A 22,790-nucleotide genomic window follows, 5' to 3' on the forward strand; every position below is an offset into this window, starting at 1 on the left:
CCAAACTGCCACCAATAGCAGACCCGCCCGGAAACAAACAGTCTGCTATGTGTAGAACATCTCTCCCATGAAGAATTTCACAGTTCTTTCACACTACAGAACATGGGCCATCACATGGGGTTATTCATCTTTTTAAGGATAAGTTATTTTGGCCTGCACACAGAGGCTTTCCTTCGCCACAAGTCTCTAACAGCCTCTTACTACTTCTATATAGCCTGGCATAGGCACTCTTCACAAACTTCATAGGCACACGTTGATTCTCCACCCCCCCCATGTTCTTCAAATGGATTAAAGAGACAAACAGTTTGTGGTATTACAGTTTCTTACCACGGCATGCAAGAAGGTTTCTTTTAAGCTGCGCGCCAGAATCGCGGCACCGCCCTCTTTTCTCCTGTCGCCATGCTCAGCTCCGTCCCACGTGACTCACTTCTCTTTCTCTCTGACTCTGAAGCCGCCATGTTGAAGAGTGTTCTTGTTCGGGCTTTACGGTGGGGAAAGCCTCGCTCCCTCTGTGCTGCTGGCTGCGTGGTGTCCTCTTCAGTTCAGCACGGAGTGTGCTGGCTGCAGACAGGAGGCTCTGCCGGCTCCCGCTGGCTCCGCCGGCTCCGCATGGAGGGGAGAGGGACCCGCCTGTCCCCAGAAGCCGCGCTGGATGGTTTTAGCTGTGAGCAGTCCATGGCTGGTTTTAGCTGCCTGCGGCTCTGGGACAGTCCCCCTCAGTGACCCAGGGTCCGTGCCGCAGCGATGGGAAAGGGGGAAAGGGGCAGTGGCCCCGGCCCGGCCCAGCGGGGCCGGGAGGCTCGGAGCCCCCCCACCTTCCAGCAGGCGAGCTCCGACCAAAAAGGGGAAGTCCCGCCTTTCCGTGCGGTTTAAATATGTAAATTGTGAGAAGCGTAATTGGTCTTAAAGACTGTCCATCAACTCAGGGTCAACCCAACACAGCCACGTAAAGTAATTGAAAAGGTTGAGGCCAGAAAAATGCATGATAATATTTAGAAGACACATAAGAAATTCTTGTTAATATCATGGAGAAGGAAATACTATCGTGAATCTTATGTAATTGTATTTTGCTTTTATAACAATTACATCTCTTCCAAAAGAAAATCCCCATAAAAGTTTTTGAATTGCTCTGTTTTTAGGACCGTGGAAATGAATCAATGGAGATGAATGCTGGCTGTGATTATGGGCTGGGATTCAGTAGAACTAGAAAGTTCACTTGGCAAAATTTTCAGCAAAATTCCAAGTCTGAGTGCAAGTTACGAGGGGGATCTTAGTGGTTTTCAGCTCAGAGAAAGTAGGTGCTGTGCATGAGCAGGGATGGAGAGCAGTGAAGGAAGCCGTAGCTGAAACGAGAAGGAGAGAGGGATACCTTGGGATTTACTAACTCAGTTACTGGAGGTGAAAGAGATGACAGAATGAGTTATGTGTCTTGGGAGACTGGATGTCTTGAGGGAGCAAGTGTGTCCTGGCAGAGGTGTGAGGATGGTAAAGCAAAAGAGAGTTCAGGGTGGTGTCGTGAAGGGTGAGTAGACCTACTCATGCATGGGTAAGACTCTTCCTTCAGAGTCCACATCTTGCCCATTGTTGGAGTGTGCACTGTGACCCTGACATAAGTATGCAGTCAGATTCATACCTGAGAGGTGGGGCCATAAAGAGCATGCCCTTTGCATACAGAAAGGCAAACTCTGTCTTGTACTTCTACTGATAATGTAAAAAGGAATTTAGGGTGTTTAGGGGAATTTGAAATATTTCTTTTGAAAATTTTTTAACATGAACCGTTCCTAAGTTTGGTGTGTATCTGTGTCCAAACTACAGAGGGATAAAGAAGCTTTCTGTTTATGGCTTTGTATTTCCTACTATGTTCAGCTCTGAAAAAAGCACAAGTTAAATATTGTGGCTTGTGTGTGATTTGAAGAGATTTACTGAAATTGAGTGACACATTTTCTCTATCTCTTGACCCTACAGGAATATTTAGTTTCACACTTTAGTGGGAAGCACTTTGTATGTTGGGCAGTATTAGTTAAGGTTTAGTCAGAACAGGCAATGCTGTTGAAGCAGATTTGGACGTGACTTACGACATGGATGTGGTTTTGTTTGGATTTTTTCAGATTGGCCTTAAATTTGAGAACTCAAAGGTTCGAGGAGGTGTTTTAATTTATAAAGGAGCTTGTAAATATGGCACTGTATAGCAGTGGGCCAGTACTATGTGCATTTATGCAGTCAGATAATATACTTACCTAGTTGGCAAATAAAACCCAAAAGCATAAAAGCCAAGGCCCTCAGTAATTACACTCATTTTAATAAAGAAACACTAAACTAAAACAGCAAGGTTATAGTTTGCAATAGTACACTATTCAAGTTATGGTTTTGCTTCAGCTATTTTTGCTTACAGTCTGATAGTCCTGATTCTTAGGACAAGTTTGCTGTTTTTGAAAATATGAATGCTTGGTTAATTTCACTATGTAACTGCTTCTCACAGACAGTAATAAACTTTCAAAAATATTTTTTTCTTCTACACTAGAAATGAAATGACAGATTTTTCTCAAACCTAAATGAGTGGAATCATAATTTCCTTCATAAATAGAACAATTGTACCACTGTAAATAGAACAATGGTACAATTTTCCGTGAATCATAGAAGGATGTGATGCTGTGGCTGTAACTGAAATGTGGTTGAAAGTAGTCATGTAGAACTACAGCTTGAAGCAACAAATATGTTAAGTCAAAGGTCAGAACGTAAAGGGAAGAGGCGTTTAATGATATACTTGAAGTAATTTGCAGCCCAGGAGAAGTTTTGTTTGCTTGGTTTTTCTACATATGAGAAAGCAATGATATGATAATGCTGTAGTTTAATAACAGTTTCTTAACACTAAATAATATGTCAGTTCTCCTATCAAATATTTAGTGCTCGTGGATAAAACTAGATATGCTGCTGGATGTGTGAGCATGATTGTCTGTCTAAGTATATAGTAAAATACAATGTTAGTGGTGGGGTCTTTGGTTCAGTTCCCCCTGAGTGTTTTAAGCAATTGACAGACAGATTTCTTTTTATGTTTGTAACAAAACACGTCAGCCTATATTATTGAGTACAAAAGCCCAGCTTTTCTCATCTTGTGAATGAGAAATTACTGTCTCTCAGTTACAATCTAAATATGTAGTTTTCTTTCTTGCGTTGACTGACTTTACAAAAATACAGGGCAAAAACCCGCCTGTACAGAGTGCATATATGTATGTGTGTGTATATATATATACTTATTTTTACAACTATTGTTTACAACTTCAGTTAGATATATATATATATATATATCTTTGTTGCTATACTATATGAGCATTTCACCTTTCTAAATTAGGGAAATGCTGTAGCCTTTTCTCAATTTATACATGAGACACTAACATAAATCAAGTTGCCCATGATAATGCAGGAATTTTTTTGTGGAACAAGGTAGACAGGCCATAGAGTGGAACAGAAGGTTTCTCTTAACAAGGCAGCACATGGACAAGACAAAGGGTGATGGGCACAAATTGTACCGGGAGAATTTTTTTTTTATAGTGAGAACATTCATTCACTGAAACAACCTCCCTAGAGTCCTCATCACTGGGAGCTTTTAGGATGCAACTGGACAGGGTGCTAGATCATCTCAAATCAGCTCAGGTCCCTGACCCATGAAAGTTTGAATCAGACGTTCTTTCAAGGTTCCTTCTAATCTGGCTGTTCTGTGATTGAATGGTAGGTGTTTTAATTTTGTTTGCAAACCAGTGCTCAGTCTATTGGATTGACCTTCCTGTCTGTATAGGTGAGCAATTTCAGACACCATTGATAGCATGAAGCAAAACAAGCAAAAAACCCAGTCTTATTTCACGTAACTAATTCTGAATCTAGATTATTATTTTCAGCTTTTGCTGACACAGTTTAATGGAGCGCTCTTTTTCAAAAATGTTTTAAAGTAACTTTTTCTTCCTTAAAGTAAGAAAGAAATAGTACACCCTCAGCTTTTCCTTTCTGATTGCCTATCTACTGTTCTAACAACAGTGCTGCAATATTACATTCGCTTAGAACTAAAATCCATTGATCACTTATGTTAATTGTATTTTTTATTAAGTACTTTTAACATATTACCATCAGAAGAAAGGAAGCTTTGTTATTGTATCAATAGAATTGATGGGAAGAGAGTGAAAGCTGCTTCCCATGTTTGTTTGCTTCTATTTGTTAATTAAAAAAAAATGTCTGTATAGCCTTTTCTTCTCATAAACGTGTATCTTTGGTAATGTTTGTGAAACCTTTGAATCACTGAATAAGCTTAGTTTTCAGTGTGAGCAGTCTTTGTTTCAGGTTGGGTTTTTTTGTTTTGGGGTTTTTTGCTAGCTTTTTGGGTTTTTTCTTTTTTTGTTAAGCAGTTCTTTCTTCTGGGGTGGGAGAATGAAATGGTTGTGTCGATTCAAAAGGAAGTGCTTCATGTGGCTCAGCATTATTTCACTTCTCATTCATTTAGTAGATAGCAAAGCATCACGTAGTTAAGCACAAGTCATTTAATATCTTCCATTCTTTAAGTGGCTTCAGTTTGCCAGTGCCTGAATAGTTATTGGTGTGGCCTGATAGTAACAGCCTTTTGTCCTATCTTATATGTGTTTCTGAAATAAATCAAACCTTATATATTATTGAAATTTATAGAAATCACAATTAATGCAAAAAACCCCCCCAAAAACCCACAAGGTAGTTTGTGTTTCAGCCTTTTTCTTGCAAATGTTCAAGTAAGGAAATGAAAGTCCTTCCAGTCCTTTCACCATCTTTTTTTTTTTTAAGTTCAGTAACTCTATAGCTTCCATGCCTTCCCTTTTTTTAAATTTAAAAAAGCAATCTGTATCTCAGCCTCATTAAACTTCTATTGCAACTCAGAGTTTAAACTGCAATTCTAGATTGTTTTATCAACAGATCACATCTGAGGTTGTAGTTCAGAAACATTGAGAGGACAGTTTTGGCAATAGTAAGTTCTTTGCACAGTGCCCTGCTGTGCACTTAGGCTGACAGTAGATTTTTAGGGTGTACTATGGAACAGGTTACTGAGCTGATCACTTGTAACCTGGATCAGTCCCATGGTCAGATTTATGACTCAGCCTCATTGTCAGTTGAGCCAGTACACTGAGGACAGTATAGGAAAATAAAGGAATACAAAACAAAAGGTGAAAGGGGGAGTGCCTGAAGCCAGCATTGCCATCAAGTTAATGATAAATACTGTCACCAAGAGACAGCTGCTGTACAGAGAGCTGGTGGGATGGAGGCAGCTTAATGGTTGCTCAGGTGGGGCTGTGTATCACAGCTTGCTTCCTTGTACCAGGTATATGATGAAGAAAGAGGAGACCTGCATGTTGTCTCAGGAAAAGGATTTGTGAATTAAGCGGGCAGGTACTGTTTGAAGCTACTGCTGAATGTGACAGTCCTCACACAGAACATCAGAGTGGCGTGCTAAGACTGACGTGTTGTTACAGTGAAGCTACCGAGATGTTTAGCAGTCACGCGTAACTTTTCAAAGCAAGAGAGCTGCTTGTGAGGAAGCCTGCCAGATCTCAGCTCAGGAGGGGCCAACATGTTTCTGGAAATTGGAGCAGCTGCGTGTAGGCATGTCAAATCATCTTCACTGAGAATGGAACTTTTGTGACCCTAACTGTGCACTTTGACACAGTAGCTAAGTCTGACCTTCACAGCACACTGTTGCAGCCTGTCCTGCTCAGAGACTTCTGCTGATAGATAGGGCTCGTTATTGGATTCTGGGTGAGGCTGGCCCACAGCCTAAGGTACTTTGAGAAGCTAAAACCGTGTGCTATTTAACAAGGCCATGTACTCAAAGGTATTAGGAAAAACTTCATTTCCCAGCACCAGTGTAGTGCCGCAACCTGTTACATGACCTGACAATAATTAAAAGTGTCTCAATGCCTGGAAGACTTTTTCTTGAGAATACCCAAGTATTCTTGTAATCATCATGGCATAAGTGGAACTGCTCTGTGCTGTGTTGTCTAGGGACTTACATAGGTTGTGGATAATCAGTGGAACTAGAAACAAATTCTAAAATGTACTTGCAGATTATGATCTTAATGATGCCTGAAAGCATTTTTTTAATGAAATTTGAGGTTATTTTAATTGAAATAATGTTTAAAATCTAATTTACTTTTCATTTACTGTCTGTGTTGGATTCAACTTTTAGGGAAAAACCATACTACTTAGCTCCAGTACCCTTTATAGTCTGCTAGACTTTTGGTCGTTCTGTCTGGATCAGTGTTTGGGTAGTACATAGTGAAAGAAAATTTTAACAGTGGCCTGATAGTACTTGAAGAGGTGTCTGCATTATTCTGTGCTTTTAATATTTTTAGCTAGAAGCTAAATTACGAGTTTGGTTAACTAGTTTGCTACAGATTCCTAGGCAGCCTTGACCAGTCACCCACTTGATACCTTAGTGAAACACTTCTGGCAGAGTTGTTCCCAGGATACATACGTTAAAGGTAAAGAGATGGCACATTACTGTGCTAGTGAAAGCTGTATAGATAACAAGAAAATTGAAGTGCATTTGAGTTTTGAAGATTTTTTTTTTTTTTTTAATTAACTTTAATTCAGTTTTCTAAAGAAGTGTTTCAGTCTTTATGGCTTGTACTGTGTATCATTTGAGAGAGACAATTTTTGCTAATTGAAAAGGGAAAGTGGAAAGGGGGGAGTGTGCTAAGTGTTCTTCACAGAAAGTTTTGCAACAGCAAAATTAAAGACGGCATATATTTGTGCCCTTTTTTTTTTTCTGGCACAAAAATAATTTTTTTTTCTTTAATTGTGCTAATTGATATTAAAAGTTTTATTTATCTTTCCTGCAGTCCTAAGGTCAACTGCCACAGGAGATGAGCTCTCTTTTAAAGTTAAGAGTTGGAGGATAGAAAGGGTGTAGGGGAGCTGGGAACTATTCAGATCTCGTCAGCCATACAACTTGACAGCTTTCTAAATAGAACACTGAGAAAACTGGTGCACATCAGTTTTGCACATGAACTGATAAAAGATGAACAGTCAATTGTTTGTATCTTTGCTGGACTGCTAAATTATAAAGTCCAAGATTTCAAAGGGTTTGAGTCCATCATCTAAATCACATCCTTCAGTTTAGGGAATGTGGTTAATTATGAGTACAGATCTGTTTGAAGTTCTGTCTGGTTTACAAGCTTAAATATTTATTTGCACCTGCCAGGCAGTTAACTACCTCAAATATTATGTGAACATAAAAAGCACATAAATAAGTTTTAGTTGTTATGAATTAGTATCTGTAGAATTCCTGGCAAGGACTTAGAAGCCATCTTTGAAAAGATGGGAGACTGTAAATTCCTTGGGCAGAAGATTTCTTTATATTGCATCCACCATTTTCATAACTTTAAAGTAAACCATTCCATGATGCAAAGGATCACTAGGATGTGTCCCTACATCCATCTGTAGCAAAGCAGATCTGATCTAGAAACAATTTACTCAGCTTTGGTAGTTTGGGCCAGTGAGTGAAAGTATTTAATTCTAACTTTTATTTCCTGTTTGTTTTTTGATCCAAAGCTTCAAAGGTAGTCTGGAAAGGAAAACTTATAATTAAGTTAATTTAAGCCTTATATTTGAAAGTTTGATAGGACTTGGGAGGGACTGATTCCAAGTGATTTATCAAAAGATCCAAATATACATGGTTTAACTGAGCTGTATGATATATTCCATAACACTACTGTTTGGATAAGCTAGCTAGAAAGAGTAGATATTTAGAAAGAATGTGTTAAAGATTAATGATATTCAATGGAAAAGTTTATTTAGACTTAGGGAAAGCAAAATCTAACACAAGTTAATCTGGTTCCAGTCCCTGGTGGTAATCATGTAGCTTTGTGTACAGTCTTACATAAATGAAATGGAGTGTAAAAATTAACACAGGAAGATACAGCTAGAACTGACATTGCTTTGGCATTGATTCCTAGTAGAAACTTTTCAATTTGAAATAAAAGGGTATAAAATGTTCTACATCTGAAGTAAATAAAAAAAGAAAATAAATATTTTTATCACTTTTTGCCTACCAGCTTTAATATAGTCCCAGTATATCACAGGAGGACCACGCTATGTAGTGCATGAAACTGTAGGATGTCTTTAGTTGTTAATAACTGCAATGATTTGTCTGTCTGCTCCTCGATCTGAAAAATACTCAATAGTAATAGACTACATTTCAGCTAAAAGAAAGCAAAACGAAAACGAAAAATTATTTTTTAAGTTCATGGATCTAGAGACAGAGGAAGAAGACTATTTTTAGTGTCTTTTTGTAGTTGCTTTCATAAATTGTTCATTTTCTGTGTATTTGAGTGCTTGTTCTTCAGAGGACAGTAAAATTTATTGTTAACATAAAGGAAAATTTAAAAGGCTTAGAATGTCCTGTAAAATGCATCTGAAGTTGTTTATTGTTACTTTGTCAGTGCAGGTTAGAGGCACTATAAAATGCATATTGGCCATCTTGATCACAGAGCTTGTCCCATAGATGCTTTCTCAGTGCAAAGCCTTGGAGAATCCAAGGGTGTTGGATCTTGGAAAATCTGAGTGTGTTTCTAAAGTTTAAAAACTTTTTTTATTGCAGCAGATTTGGTTAGGTTGGTGACTTTGGAACAAGTTGTTTATATGCATCAAACACGTGTTATGGTGGAAACTGGTGGAAACTTTGTCTGAAGCTGCCCTAGTTGAAGATTTCCCGCAGCTCTCCCTCTGGGAAGATGCCCTGTTTTTCCACTGAAAACACATACTGGAGAACCAGGTCCCCATATTGTGCCTTTCCCAATAAGTCCTTTCTGGCAATACATTGTATTCTTCTCGCTGTTTTGTGGTGTATCACCAATGCATCCAACTCTAACTCCAGTGTACCAAACAAAATTGGTAGGATATTTGGATGATAAGAGGGAATAGCAACTCCTAGTAACTTGATAACTCCTAAGAAGTTGATTGATAGTTTTTAGTAATCAGTTAATAGGATTCAGTCCCCAAACTATTACATAGGTTTGGTGTTTATCTTTGCAGCTTGTCAGTTGTATTAGGTGTCCTTTTGCAAATGAATGGAAATAATGCCTTTAAACCGCTAAATTAGGCAGAAATAACCAACCATAACAATATTGCTTGTACAGTAAAATATCGTTCCTCTCTGTGATCTGCAGATCTATTAAACTTTTCCAACGGTTTAAGAACTGTTAGGACTGTAGTGGATTGAGTTTTTGAAATTCTTAGTGGCTCAGCAACATTTCATGCCTAGCTGATGGTTATTAACCAGCTCTAGTTTATTTGGTAACAGAAGTCCTAAGCTTTTGAAGATCAGTGCACTCTCTTCGGCAATTAACTTTGTTCACCTTAGCTATGAACCTTAATACCAAAGTGCTTCTTTGCTGTTTTTGTAACTGAGTAAGTGCCTTTATACTTCACTTGTCCCAGTTTCTTCGCTTTCACATGACTGACCTAATTAAAAAACAGACAGCTCAATAATTCTACCATAAGCTAGTAATAATGAAACTGTGGGAGTCCTCGAAGCCCTTTATCATTCAAATACACAGTGGTTTCATGAATAAAGTGGATGACTAAGTATTACTTATAGAGGTAAGGGAGATTATTAGCAGTGGAAGACACATTTGAACTTGCTGAAAGGATGGCTTTTGTCTCGAGAAAGACCTACTCTCGGGTAATAATTACACTACTTCTTCATTTTATCCGAGCATTCTCTTCTTGTTCACGCCTTCAGTGACTGAATAGCTTCCTATTGCTTGTTAATCCCTACAGGAATGCGGCTTTGGATATGGGGAGGATGCACAGTGCATGACATGCAGGCCAAACAGATTCAAGGAAGACTGGGGCTTTCAGAAGTGCAAGCCTTGTCTGGACTGTGCATTAGTTAACCGGTTTCAGAAGGCCAACTGTTCTGCCACCAGCAATGCACTATGTGGGGACTGTTTACCAGGGTAAGACTATTTCTGAAGATGAGACTTGAACAAATTCGAACCTAATTTACATTAAAATTGCTTGTTCATGTTTTCTGGATAAATGTGGGTGCCCTTTGTGTATGTATGAAGGTCCTATGTTCTAATCTTGACCTTACTGTATTATCTGAGCAAATAATTTCTGAATTGCAGTAATAATTATCTACAAAAATGGTTTAATAATTACCTACTTGGTCTATGAGAGTATTGTCTGTAAAGTACCTGAGACAAATACTTCAAAACAGTGAGTGTTACTGGTGACTTAGTTCATTGTTATAAAGAATTAAACATTTGGAAACATTCACAGCTACCTTCTTCAAAAGTGATCACATTATTTGCTTGGGTTTTTTCCCCTCCCTAGGTCAATGTCTAATAATTCCCATGCACATATATTCTTAAATATAAATCGAAATAGATATATTTATATAAATATTAATCAAAATCAATGGCTGTGGTTTACTGTCCAAAATTTCCTTTCCTTCCTTCAAAATTCATAAAGCATGATCCTGGCTGAGAATCATAAATTAATCTGAAAGAATTGTTTGCTGAAACTGCTCTTATAAATCAAGAGCTGTGCTTAGTTTTTTGTCCTGTCATCCCAAAACTCTGTTGCTAATTTTCTCTGTAATATTAAATCTTAGGACCTCTAAAAGGCTATTCTTTACATTGTTGCCAAGTTCTGATACTATAAACACCTGCCATGAATTTGTAGAAAGACATTTCTGTTGCTTTTAGGAGCTACTAATTTAACTGATAGAAGTAGTGTATGAGAACTGATTTGCAATTGTAACAGCCTTTGTATTTTCAGAGTATACATTTCTGACATGCTTAAAAGTTCATACATTTATTTAGTATATATATTTCAGTTGTTTTATTTTATTTATTTTTATACATATTTTTTTTTATTATTTTTTTTAATACCAACTTTTAAATACCTGAACACTGTTGAAGCTCCTGCCATTACTCCTTCTCAAGCCAGAGGTGAAATCTCTTTGTTTAAAAACCCTTAGTAAAGCTTTGGTAACTAATCTTAGTTTAAGTCACTGCATAAGAAGGTGCAGCCCCAGGCATTATAGATGTTACTTGCAACCACTTTTGATACTACTTGCAGCCACATGGTGAGTTGATTTATGCTATTACATTTTAAGATATATGTGTTGTAGGCCTTATTTGGCTGTCAGCAGGGAGAAGATTTTCTTCTTGTGTAAACAATATAAACTGAATTTTGGAAGATGAGAAAGGAATAAAAAAGAAGCCACATTAAAACATGAATTAAGGGTAAAGCTAAACTGGAGGACCTGGGAATGCTTCTCAGTATTCTGGCCTAGAATGCATCCTAGATAGGTGTGTTGAGTATGCTTTAAAATGAGAGCTGTGTGTTCAGTGTGTATTAAAATGAGAGCTGCTTCCACAGCCTGAATTTTCTGGCAGCAAAGTTGGAAACAGGAGGAGGGAGGGAGGTATGGACATGGCAAGGGTAGTCACAGGACAGCTGGATGTTTTGGGTAACAGAACTGTAGAACATGCCACCACTCATACCTGTCCTTTAGTTTAGATGCTGCCTAAGCGAATGGAGGATATAGCTAGCCTAACCAAATAGTTTAACTGATGTTTTACCTCTCAGCACTCTTATTTATTTCTGTTTTGCATGAGTTTCCAACATGCCATTCTCTATTGTTCAGCTTCAAAACACTACGGTGAGCCTGTCAGCTAAAACCAAATATCAACACATTTCATTCAGAGTAAATGATCACAGTGACCCCTTCAGTCTTGCAGCCTATGGATCTGTTTCTGTTCACATTGTTAAAGCACGAGTTTCTTGAGCAGTTGGAAAGCTGCTTGCTTTAGCTGATAAAAGCTTCATACTTCAATGGCGTTTGCAGTGTTAGGAATATAACATCAGTAGAGTTAGTACCTCTTATTTAATGTGCCACTACCACTACAGAAGACAATTCGTGTACTCATCTTGAAGAGGCCACTGCTGCTGATTCTGTCCTAGTAATAATGAATGGTTGAAAGACAGACTGACCTACTTGATTAGGAGCTGTAGGTAAGTTCTTTAGAGGATGTCATACATAAAAATTTGAAATACAGCATTCTAAAGTTTTGGTTTTTTGTTTTTGTTTTGTTCCCTGCTTTAGGAATGTACAGTTTTACCAGTCACCAGTAAGCTCTTCAAACATAAATTCAGTTATAAAGTTCTTGAAGGGTCTTTAAATAAAATGTCACTGATACCTGGCCTGCGATATATTTTTAGAGGTGATAATTACCTTGTAATATATAGATGAATCACTTCACTTTCATTTTTCAGACATGCAACTAAGCTTTCATAAGTTAAGTTCTTCATGCATGTCATGTATGTTGTGATCTGTGTGGAAAATGGGATATTGATTTCTGTCCAAAATCTCCAGAATGGTTTATTTCTTCTGTGAATATGATTGTAGTGACTATGCATTTCAACTAACAGATTTAGAAGTTTTCCTCAGTTTATTGTAGATCTGTCATGTACTAATAATTAATTATTAGTACAAGACAAAAGTACTACTGTACTTTTGTTTACTTTTATTTTCTTTTATTTCCTGATAGTTTGCATTGAGACACAGATTGACAAAATTATAGAAGATGTTATTAAAACACCTCATTAATTTTGTGAGGAATAATAACTGGTTTTGATTAACTGTTTTTTCACATTCTTTTATCTCCTAGATTTTATAGGAAGACTAAGCTTGGAGGCTTTCAAGACATGGAATGTGTTCCTTGTGGTGATCCTCCTCCTCCCTATGAACCTCACTGTAAGTGCTGGTTTTGCTTTAGAGTATTTTCTCTTTTAACTTTAAAGCCTGGCAAAAAAAATTACAGTCACAGTTACAAACTCTTTTTAAAACTCATTTTCTTCTTGGTAAATGATTTTATTCATACATTTCATCAGGGCCAGTACTGTCATTGAGAAGTTCCCACAAATAGCCAGTCCCTTGCAGATAAACATTCCTGTCACACCACAGGTCAGGGAGTCTTGACTCCACTTCTGATGTCATCTTATAATTTTTTAATTTCTGTGTTAATGCCAAAAGAAAGGCAATCTTCTTAGACCCTCTGCCAACTGTCAGGTAGGGGTAGTATCTTTTCCTGACACCCAAAAAGGTATTTGTTGATACCTTTAAAAATAACCTTTATACTAAGGTTACAGTGAGAACGAATATCGATAAATAACTTTATAGACCTTTATACTGTTAGAAGGAAATAAATAATTGGTTTTTCTATTTTTCTTTTGCCAATGAGAGAATTAGAATCTCTTCAAAAGAAGAGAACCTCTTTATTCTGCAGCAGAAGCCTTGTTACCACTTCTTCCAAGACTGTTGATGGTCTACATCCCATCGTGTTTTTAATTCAATGAAAGGAGTGAACTATTGTTTTTGTGTTGATTTCTGCCTAGTTTATAAAGTGAAAAATACTTGTGATTCAAGATAATTATGTTGAAAACCGTGGGTTTACTTGTTTGTTTCTGTAACTGTGAAGTTGTGTTTTAGTTTTTTCCCCTAGTTGAAACAGAAACATTTGTTCATAGAAAGAATAAATTGTCAGGTTCCTGAAATACTTTATGCTACTTTAATAAATACACACTGTTTCTTATAAATATCCTTTCTTTTTTTAATTGTATAAAATTAAAATATAACCAAGTTTATACTATTGTGCCTTAAACCCATACTTTTCAATAGTTTTATATTGTATTAACTTCAATGAAATAAGGATTCTTCAGCATTTCATATATTGCTTGGATAGTCTTTTTTCAAATGAGCCAAACTTTCTTCTTTTGTTTCCATTCTAGTTTTAGTGCCTTTTATAATAAACTTATAAACCCAGATTTTCAGACATTTTCCACATTTATAAAAACTTTTGCTTTTAAAGACTGCAACATTCAAAGCCAGTAAATCAGATTTCTATGAAGCGAATAAGTCAAATAAGTTCCAGTGTTTGCAGCAGTCACTCCTGCCCATGTGTAACATAAGCCTAGAACGTACATTCAAATATGTTCAACTATTTTTGTAGTCTAGACAAATCTTAGAAGTGTTTAGAAAGTATGTTCTTCGTATCAAACACTGTCAGGTTTGATGCCAAGAATGAAATGCTGATCTCGACTTACTGAAGTAAATCACTCAAATACAATGAGTTGCAGAAGTTATTTCTAGACAGGGTTTGAACACAAACAGGCCATTTCATATGTACATGTATTTTAATTCCTTCAATTGGGCAAATTCAGTATTATCCCTTTCGTCTGTCTTTACTCTCTTTTTATCTGCAAAAAAAGAAAATTAGACAAATGTAAAGTGCAACAATGCCATTCTAATGGAGGATCTCTAACTCATGAATTAATTTTATGTGTTTTTTTCTCTTTTCTTGTTTGTTCCCTTCTAAGAAAGTATGCTCTTCAAATATGAATTCTGTTCTCTAACATAATCGAAGAAGAAATTATGTCCCTTATCATTCAGCTTTGACTGTAATTAGTGACTTGTGTATTTCATATTTTTCAAAGTCACAAATTATTGTTTTGAAAAGGTGATGAAAGAACAGTTGCCTAGTCTTCTGAAATAACTCAGAATTGTTTTGTTTATAGTGATTTGGCTTTTGTAATTGAGCCTAAGCTTGGATCCTAAATTGAACCATTAGGAAGCTATTACTCATTTTAAGTGGACAACAAGCAACCCTATGGAAAAGAGCATTTTCTCTGGCACATGCTGCAGTGGTAAATCCAGATTAGAGATGTTTTTGTTCCCTAATCTCATGGCTGGGAAAACGCCTTTGGCTAAGTAACAGAAATGGTAACTGCAAAGTTGTGAGAATTGGCAAGTATTTCCAGCTTTTACAGAAGCTATATAATAAAAGGTTTGAAATCATTAAAATGTTTGTTATTTGCATACTAACCTCCCATTAAAATCCTAAATAACAGAAATCCTACTGTGAAATACAGTTGCCATATGTCACTGTGGTTTTCAGAAGGCTTTGTTCAGAATTTTTGTGTTGGCTCTTCAGGTTCTAACAGCAACTGCCTCAGTTTTGGAAAGTGCACATGCCTTCCTCAAGCAGCCTAGGAAGTTTTTCCTACAATAATAGCTAAATTAACTGAAATACTTTTGAGTTTTACTTCACATCAGATAGGGGGAAATTTAGATCCAAGTCAAAAACATAATTCTGTAAGGAATCATAAATAATGGTATGTGGAAGCAAACATGTTCCACATAATGCTGAAAATGTTAGCGGTCTATTTCAATAATGGATGTATTTTGATAGTTAAGACTGCCTTACTTGAAGCTAAGTGGAGACAGACCACAAGGTGTGTGGGACAAGCTCTCAATGATCAGAGAACTGAGTTCTAATTCTCTGCCTTTCTTATCCTTCTCTCTTTGCACGGTGAAACAGAAAGTTAAATATTAGTGCAGCTAGCTCTTATGTTACAGATGAAAAGGAAAAGTTTAAATGTCCTGTTTCAATGAATTAATTGTCCTCTGAGGTGTGTGGCAATCTTTTGTTTGCTTAAGAACATTACCATAAGGGCACAAAGGCTCACAGCCCCCTACCTGGACTACAGGTTCGTGTTAAAGCTGAGACATGGATCAAATTCTTTCTAGTAGCAGTTGATTATTACCCGGTTAGCTATAAATCTAAATACTTGCTTTTATCTCCTTTCTGTAGACATTTTAAAACAGATCTGGTTTAAATATTTACTCATGAAAAAATAAGTTTGTGAATTGCTAGAGGCAAAGTTGAAAGGATTCTATAATGAACAAGTAAAGAGAGTATTAGAGGCCAGGAGAATTGCTATCACCTTTGTGCAAATTTTACAGGGAGACACAATGACTTGTGTGTTTTTAAAACGTCAGACAATTAAATACACAATGATACAGTTATATTTTAATTTACTTAGTTCAGGTAAATAAACTATAAATACCAATCTTATGTATAAGGTCAGCATCTAAACATTAGAAATGAAAGCATGTTTTTAAAATTGCAATTTATGCTCACTTTGTAAACTGAAGACATTTTTCTCACCTGAAGACTTTTTTTTCCTCATCTGAATGTCAGAAAACAAATCCTTTGAACTGGGAATTAGAGTGGAAACCTAATCTATCACAGATGTAAATTCTGAAATAGAAGGTAATATAGACTGTCCAAAAGTAGTGAAAAAGTGACACTGATATGGTTGATTGATTCTTTTTTCTTAGTACCAGTTTAGATTTGCAGAGTTCACTCTCCTGTCTGCTCAGGCCAGTGTTGTGCTTTCCCAGTGGTTGTGCTTAAACTGTTACTGAAACTGCTCAGTAAGCTAGATTGTGAATCTATCTGTGATAGAAAAAGAATTAAAATAACTCCCTTCTTAAGGTTATTTTTTAATCTAATGAGCTCGTTGACCTCAAAACACTTGTGGTGACAGAAGTTAAGGAGAGATGTGGGAACAGTTCAGGTAAGGAACAGATTTTCCAAAGATACCATTACTTTCTTGGAACAACCATTATGTTTTCAGCTAGTCTGTCTTAGCAAAGAAACAAAAAAAACCACATTAGAAACCACACTTCTTATCTTCTTTTGGCCATAAGAAAATGGCAGATTAAAATTAAAGCAGTGGAATTATTATGTCGGCTATTCTTACAAGTGGTTCCTGTTGTATTGTTCAACTCAAAATGCAGAAAAGCACCAGAGTCACAAGCATCCTTTAGTTTCTGGACAGGCTTTCTGTGAAGCAGAAGAGCCTGTGACGTGGAACTTTTTTGAGATGTATTACAAAAATCATTCCTAGAACTTCCCTTTACTGTTCCTTTCTGGATCAATCTAAAATCAATGGTGTTCCCCTTTTATGTGCAAATTCAGTGTAGAATTTGGCTGTACAAACAGTTAAATTGGAATAAATTGCAAGAGTTAAGGAAATGAGGAAATTAACACCTAGGCACAAGAGAGTATTTTACAGCCAAACGGCTACCAAAAGAACAGACTTGTCCTTCCCCGCCCCCCCCCCCCCCCCCCCCAGTAACCACACTGTTAGATTTATAAAAATAATAATTTTTTACACCATTAAAAATTGCACAGGTTGTCCAGCAAAAAATGTTCTTCCTTCTCCAGGACTACTACTGCTTGTCTTCATGGCATAGATCAAGGAGCATGGGAAGCTGGGGGAGGGATACCATTCTGTGTGGAGCTTGGGAAACTAGCCTCTACATGTTCCAGGAAATAAACACATGCTTTGCTTCAATGAAGCAGAAATGTTTCATTGAATAAGTCACAGGAATAGAAATATCTGCAGTTTGGTTGTAACATCATGTGCATTTGAAATAAACTGGCACTCAGGTCTAAAAGTGCTGCTTTTTTTGCCATGAACCATTTCAATTACAAAGAATGTCTCAAACTACAAAATAAACAGTAAGATGAGAAATAAAAGTAAACACTATGGCTTGTTGAGACAAAATACATTAAGATCATTAAATGTTAAAATACTACATTTTCATGAGGCATCCCTATCTTACCTGCCCTAAATTTTGTTCTTTTGAGGAACTCCTATGACATCTTGATTGCCTTAACTAAGATTGATCACAATCCCTTTAAGTTTTCCTGTGTAGATTTTTTATTAGTTACTTTCTGTGTGTTTACGGTATTGCTTTTTCTGGGAACTAAATATAAGTGTCCTGGAGCTGTCTCACTCTTCAAATCTATAAAGTAAGTTGTTTCACTAATGAAGAGTATTATTTAAGAGTTAAAATCTGGTTTTACTTCCTTTTTTCCTGGTGATAGAAGTAGATGGTGTAGGAAAAGTAAGATTTCATATAAATCTACTTATTTACATTAATAAGATTAGAATCTGTGACTTTGTAAACTTTCATGTGAGCATAATGGGTATTGGGGGTATTGACTAAACATCAGAAGAAAGAAGATAAAAAGCTAGAAATTGCACTCTGCAGGGTTATAACTTACATTGTTTTGTAAGAGGGGAGCTGGAAGCTTGTTGGCTACATGTATATTCTGTAAAATACTTTCACTAGTGGTAAAAGAGAAAAAAGTCCTGCTGTCTCAGCTTTGCTGAAGCTTTTTATATTATTTCATTAAACATAAATACAGCTTTTTAACTTGAGAGTAATTTTTGGATGACATTCAATTCCACATTAGTTCCACTGTTTATACAGTGGAATTTTAATTTATTTATGTCACTTTCTTCTTTCTGTTTACAGAATTTTATGACTTTAAAGCTGTCAGACTCCAGATAATGTTTTTCTAGCAATTAAGTTTTTCTGTAATTTTTATTTGGTTGCTTTGTACAGTAAACTTGGAATTACTAATGTAAAGCAGCCTTTGAAGGCAGGCACATGAAGCAACTGGCAGCTGAAAATATATAGAAAATGAAATTATTCTTAATTATTGGGTTCTGTTCCAACATATATCTCTTTCTTATTTCAGTATTTGTTCTGATTTGAGGTTGCCTAACAACCTCTGTCATATTCCTCTTTACCATGTTGAACACTGTGATAGAAAGCAGCTGGAATATTGTATAAACCTTTCACAAAAGGCATAAGTAGTGACAGCTAATTTAAGTACAGATAATAGCATCATTCACTTATAAATATCAATACTGTTTTCTTACAGAGACATTACCTTCCCATTATTTCAAAACTGAAATGTACACTTTTGTAAAAATGTAGTAAGTCAGTCTGATATTTTCCATATGTGACCTGATGGTAGAGTAACTTATCTTCAGGAAGTCTGAAACAAATTCCACAAGGTATTTCAGAGAGATGAGAATTGCTATTCGTGTCTTACAAAGTTTTATTACAATTTTATTTCTTTCACACATCATAAAGAGAGTTAACCTAGAAAACCTAAATGTTTTCAATTCGTCGTCCTTGATAATTGAGGTGCTTCTGACCCATTGGGGTTCATGTATAACTTAGAGTCAAGCAGCTCCTTTTCATATTGTTTTGAATTTGCTTTATATGTTGGGCTCCTCTTCTAAAAAAGTTGCAGAGGGCAGATTTTTCTTTATTTTAATAACAGAGGTGTTACCAGTAAAATGAGTTTAAATAGTTCTGAAGCATTACTTAATGGAGAGGAAATTCAGATACATTGCACAGTTTAATCATGTTCTAAAACTTCCCCAGCTTACTCTCATCAATTTTCCTTGTGTGTACCTCTCATTTCTATGCCTTATATGTATAGAAATACTTCATTATGTAGCTTGTTACCACTACCTATGTATTATGGTTAGTAGACAGAAATGTCAGAAGTGTTTCCCTCATTTCTATCTGCTGTCCTGTCTACTCCTCTTCAAAAAAAAACAACAGCAACAACAAAACAAAAAGCAAAACAAACAAAAAAAAACCCCAAACAAAAAACCAAACCAAAAAAAAAAAAACCAACAAAAACCCCAAGCCTAAACAAACCAAAGACCACCACAAATTCTCCATGGAAGAAAATTTAGCTTATAAAATTGAAATGACATTGCAAGGAGGTGCAACTCCCAAACCCAACAGAATTTCTGTTAAGTAAGCCAGACACTTTACCAAGGAATCAAGATTTGGAAGCTGAAGCTCTAAGGGCATCCAGTCAGTCTAAACTGTTAAACTCTTGTCCACTTTGTTGTACTATCCTTAAAGGTTTTCTACCATTCAGTTTATTTTTTACAGTGGAAAATTTGTTTTATCAGAAAGATTTCAAATCACATCTAATACAGCTTAATTCTGCAAAACTGTAGGTGTGAGGGCTCTTCCAGTGAATTGAGTCACTTACTAGTAACTTCTGTAGAACAGAAGTACTCAGTATCATGTGTCTCCTCTATTGCAAAAGTCTACAGTAACCTCAGCTAATGAGCTTCTGAAATTTCTTGATCTTCTTTGAAGCTCTTATAATGACAGTAAGCAGGGTCCTTATTTTGTGCCTGCTACCTAAAATCTAACTTAGATTTCTTTGCACGGTGAAATTTTATTTCACTAAGTGTGTTTCAAGTAGCCTGGTTCAAGCTACAAACTGAAAGAGCTAGGCTAGTAGTGAATGCTGTAGGAGTATCTTAGAATAGGTAACACTAGCTCTGTCAAGTATCCAGAGATACATAAGGCTTAAATATTCAAATAGACCCAGGATTCTGACCCCAAAATTGCATCACCAACTGTCTTGCTTGCCAGCTACCTAATTGTGCAAACACTTAAAAGCCCAAGGGACCTACAATATTTCATTTGATCTCCAGGAGTATTCCACTGATTCTGGGTCCAGGTGGCTTGGACACATTGCAGCTTTAGTTTAGGCCAGAGGTTTTGTGATTTACCTGCTATGCCCTGACTGCCCTGGAAGGGAGTGCATATGCATAGACTGGGCAGGATGCTCTTAATAGGTGTATAATTGGAGAATACAGACCCCTTCTTTTTATCACAGCTGGTCCAAGAGGTAATGGAATTGGAATTTAAGGAGGCACCTACAAACTTCTCTGTACCCTTCAGTGGTCATCCAAAGACTTTTGCAACACTGAGCAGTTACGTGCCCGGCTGGCACCGAAGCCATCAGGATCTACAAGCTGATTGGCCTGTTGCTCATCTCTGAACAGTCTGTTCTGTGGTGCCTTCTAATGTCAAACTCAGCAGAGCAGGTTGGGATAATGTCTGGGAGTCCTTTTCTTGGTGACTTCTCTGAGTCTAGAATTCATCCCTTATCATGTGTACTGACTGTGTGTTGGCTCCCTGCTGTTACTTTTTGGTTCTTACATCACAAGTATGTTCCTGTCACGGGCAGGTTCCCAGCATTGTGGATGCAGTCCAGGTGCTGCAGTGCTTGGCACTGCAGGGCCTGGGCCTGTTTGTGATCCTGGTTTCATGCCTTCTCAAATTAATAAGTTGCAATACATCTCAATGGCTCTAAGATCGCTTGTTGAGGTAATTACATTGTTCATAATTTTCACACTCTGACTGCAACCCAGTCATGGTTAAGTAATAGAGTCTAATTTACTACTCACAGCTTTTCAAAATGAGGGGAAAAGCTCATCTTTCCTGTTTGGGTATCCTGATGAAAGTATACCAGTAAGACTGTTCTTTTCTTGAATAGAAATTGTTCAAATAGTTAAGAATTTGAGTTGTGTTTTTGAAGTAAAGTTCGGGCTATAAATTAGTGAATTTCCATTTAAATTATCTGACTAATCAACTCAACTTTCCTCCCTACTTCCTGCTTTATGTGTGTAAAGTACAGGTGACTGGGTCAGACTTTCTCTTTCAATTATTCTGCTCTTTAATCTCAAATAATGGGCAGTCCTCTGTTTTGGTTGTCGCTACCTTTGTGTTATTAGATGCATTGAGGCTGACCAGCAAATCCTAAAGGAGGTCTGTTGATAATATCCAATGGAAACTTTAAAAACTGTATATGACACTGTAAAGGCTCTGCAAAGGTTTAATGTATTGCTTCATGCACTATAATGAGTAATCCTCTACATCAGGAAATTAATCTGCACAAAAGAATCACTAGAAGACATTCTGCTGTGTTAATTGGTTTAGCCCCTTTTAATTCAGAAATATACTGTCTTTTTGTTTTCCCTTCATTATAATTGTATTTACACTTCTGAAATGCAAATATTTTCTGTGTAAAGACAAAATATCCTTGATATACCAATAAATATTTCTGCAAAGTATGCAAGACCTGGGTATGGTTCAGTAACAGAGTTTGCATTAGAAGTACAACGCCAAACAAAATTTGGATTTTAATTCATATGTCTTGGTAGTATTTCTTTCCAGAGGCTTTAGAGAACTCAGCTTGAATCCCCCTTTTCTGTGTGTCATTTTCCAAGCAAATTGTTAAACCTTTCCTTTAACTACATATGATAATTATAATATGTGATTTTTCTTTTGACAAAACATGGTTTTTTAGATTGGTTTCACACAGATTTCCATAATTAGGGCTGTGTGAAATGGATTGTGATACATTCTTCTGGATCAAAATATAGGTAGAAAGTTCCATAGTGAAGAGGTTTTATATATGAAATCTGTCTGATTGGGCTGGTATTCAATACAATAAGGAAGCCTAAACTGATATACCAACAATGAAAACTATCCATGTTTCAGTAAATAAACATTGTAGATATTGTAAAATATTGTAACCTCACTTTGTACTGGCAAAAGTAAAGGTTAGGTTTTTTATGCAGGTCTGAAAATAGTGCTCTTTCCTTTGATTCAAGAGCAATCACATTTTATGCAAAAGACTGCTGGTGCTAGTAAGTGATAAATAAGGAGGTGGAAAACTCATTTTTATCTTAACATGCCAGTTAAGATGTTTGTACTTTATAAGGATACACAGTTTACTGTCTCTGTGATGTCTTCTGACTCAGATCACTGCTTCAGTAGCTAGCTGACTAGTGAAGGAATGCTGTAGCTCTTGCAACAGAGGAAAAAGACCAAACCAAAAAAGCCTAGTTCTTTCCTAGTCCTTTCCTGCTGTTACTTTGTGCAGGCTTGTGATGTAATGTAAGTGGGATGTAGCTGTAAGGTTTTCTCTTCCAGAATGGATGAACCTGTGCCCCACACTTGTGCTGATTGTCTCTCACAGCCATTCCAGAGGTTATAAAAGACTTTCGTGCTGACAGTCAAACATGGCCTGTCGTTCTACATCAGGCTCTTTTAAATTTTGTGTTAAGAGCTGAGTTGGCTTTGTTGATTGAACACCTATAAGAGCACTTGGTGGTTATTACTGAGCACATGGATCGCTTCTTTAATGCCTGAATCATACTAATCTCTGGATCTGTAGAAGAATTTTCCTTCCTGCCAGTTTAGTATTCTTTGGGGGAAACGGATTTTT

The 22,790-nt window shown here is 36.7% G+C and overlaps 1 protein-coding gene across 4 annotated transcripts in view; it reads left to right on the forward strand.

Moving 5' to 3' along the window:
• TNFRSF19 (TNF receptor superfamily member 19) overlaps nt 1–22,790 on the forward strand; it is a 62,369-nt gene that overhangs the window by 16,705 nt on the left and 22,874 nt on the right. For all 4 annotated transcript variants that reach the window (XM_048294895.1, XM_048294896.1, XM_048294897.1 and 1 more), the window contains 2 exons: nt 9,793–9,971; nt 12,696–12,781. In XM_048294895.1, coding sequence (XP_048150852.1) covers nt 9,793–9,971; nt 12,696–12,781 — 265 coding nt within the window. The remainder of the gene's footprint in view (nt 1–9,792; nt 9,972–12,695; nt 12,782–22,790) is intronic.

This window comes from Corvus hawaiiensis, chromosome 2, assembly GCF_020740725.1.
Source record: "Corvus hawaiiensis isolate bCorHaw1 chromosome 2, bCorHaw1.pri.cur, whole genome shotgun sequence".
Lineage (NCBI taxonomy): Eukaryota > Metazoa > Chordata > Aves > Passeriformes > Corvidae > Corvus > Corvus hawaiiensis.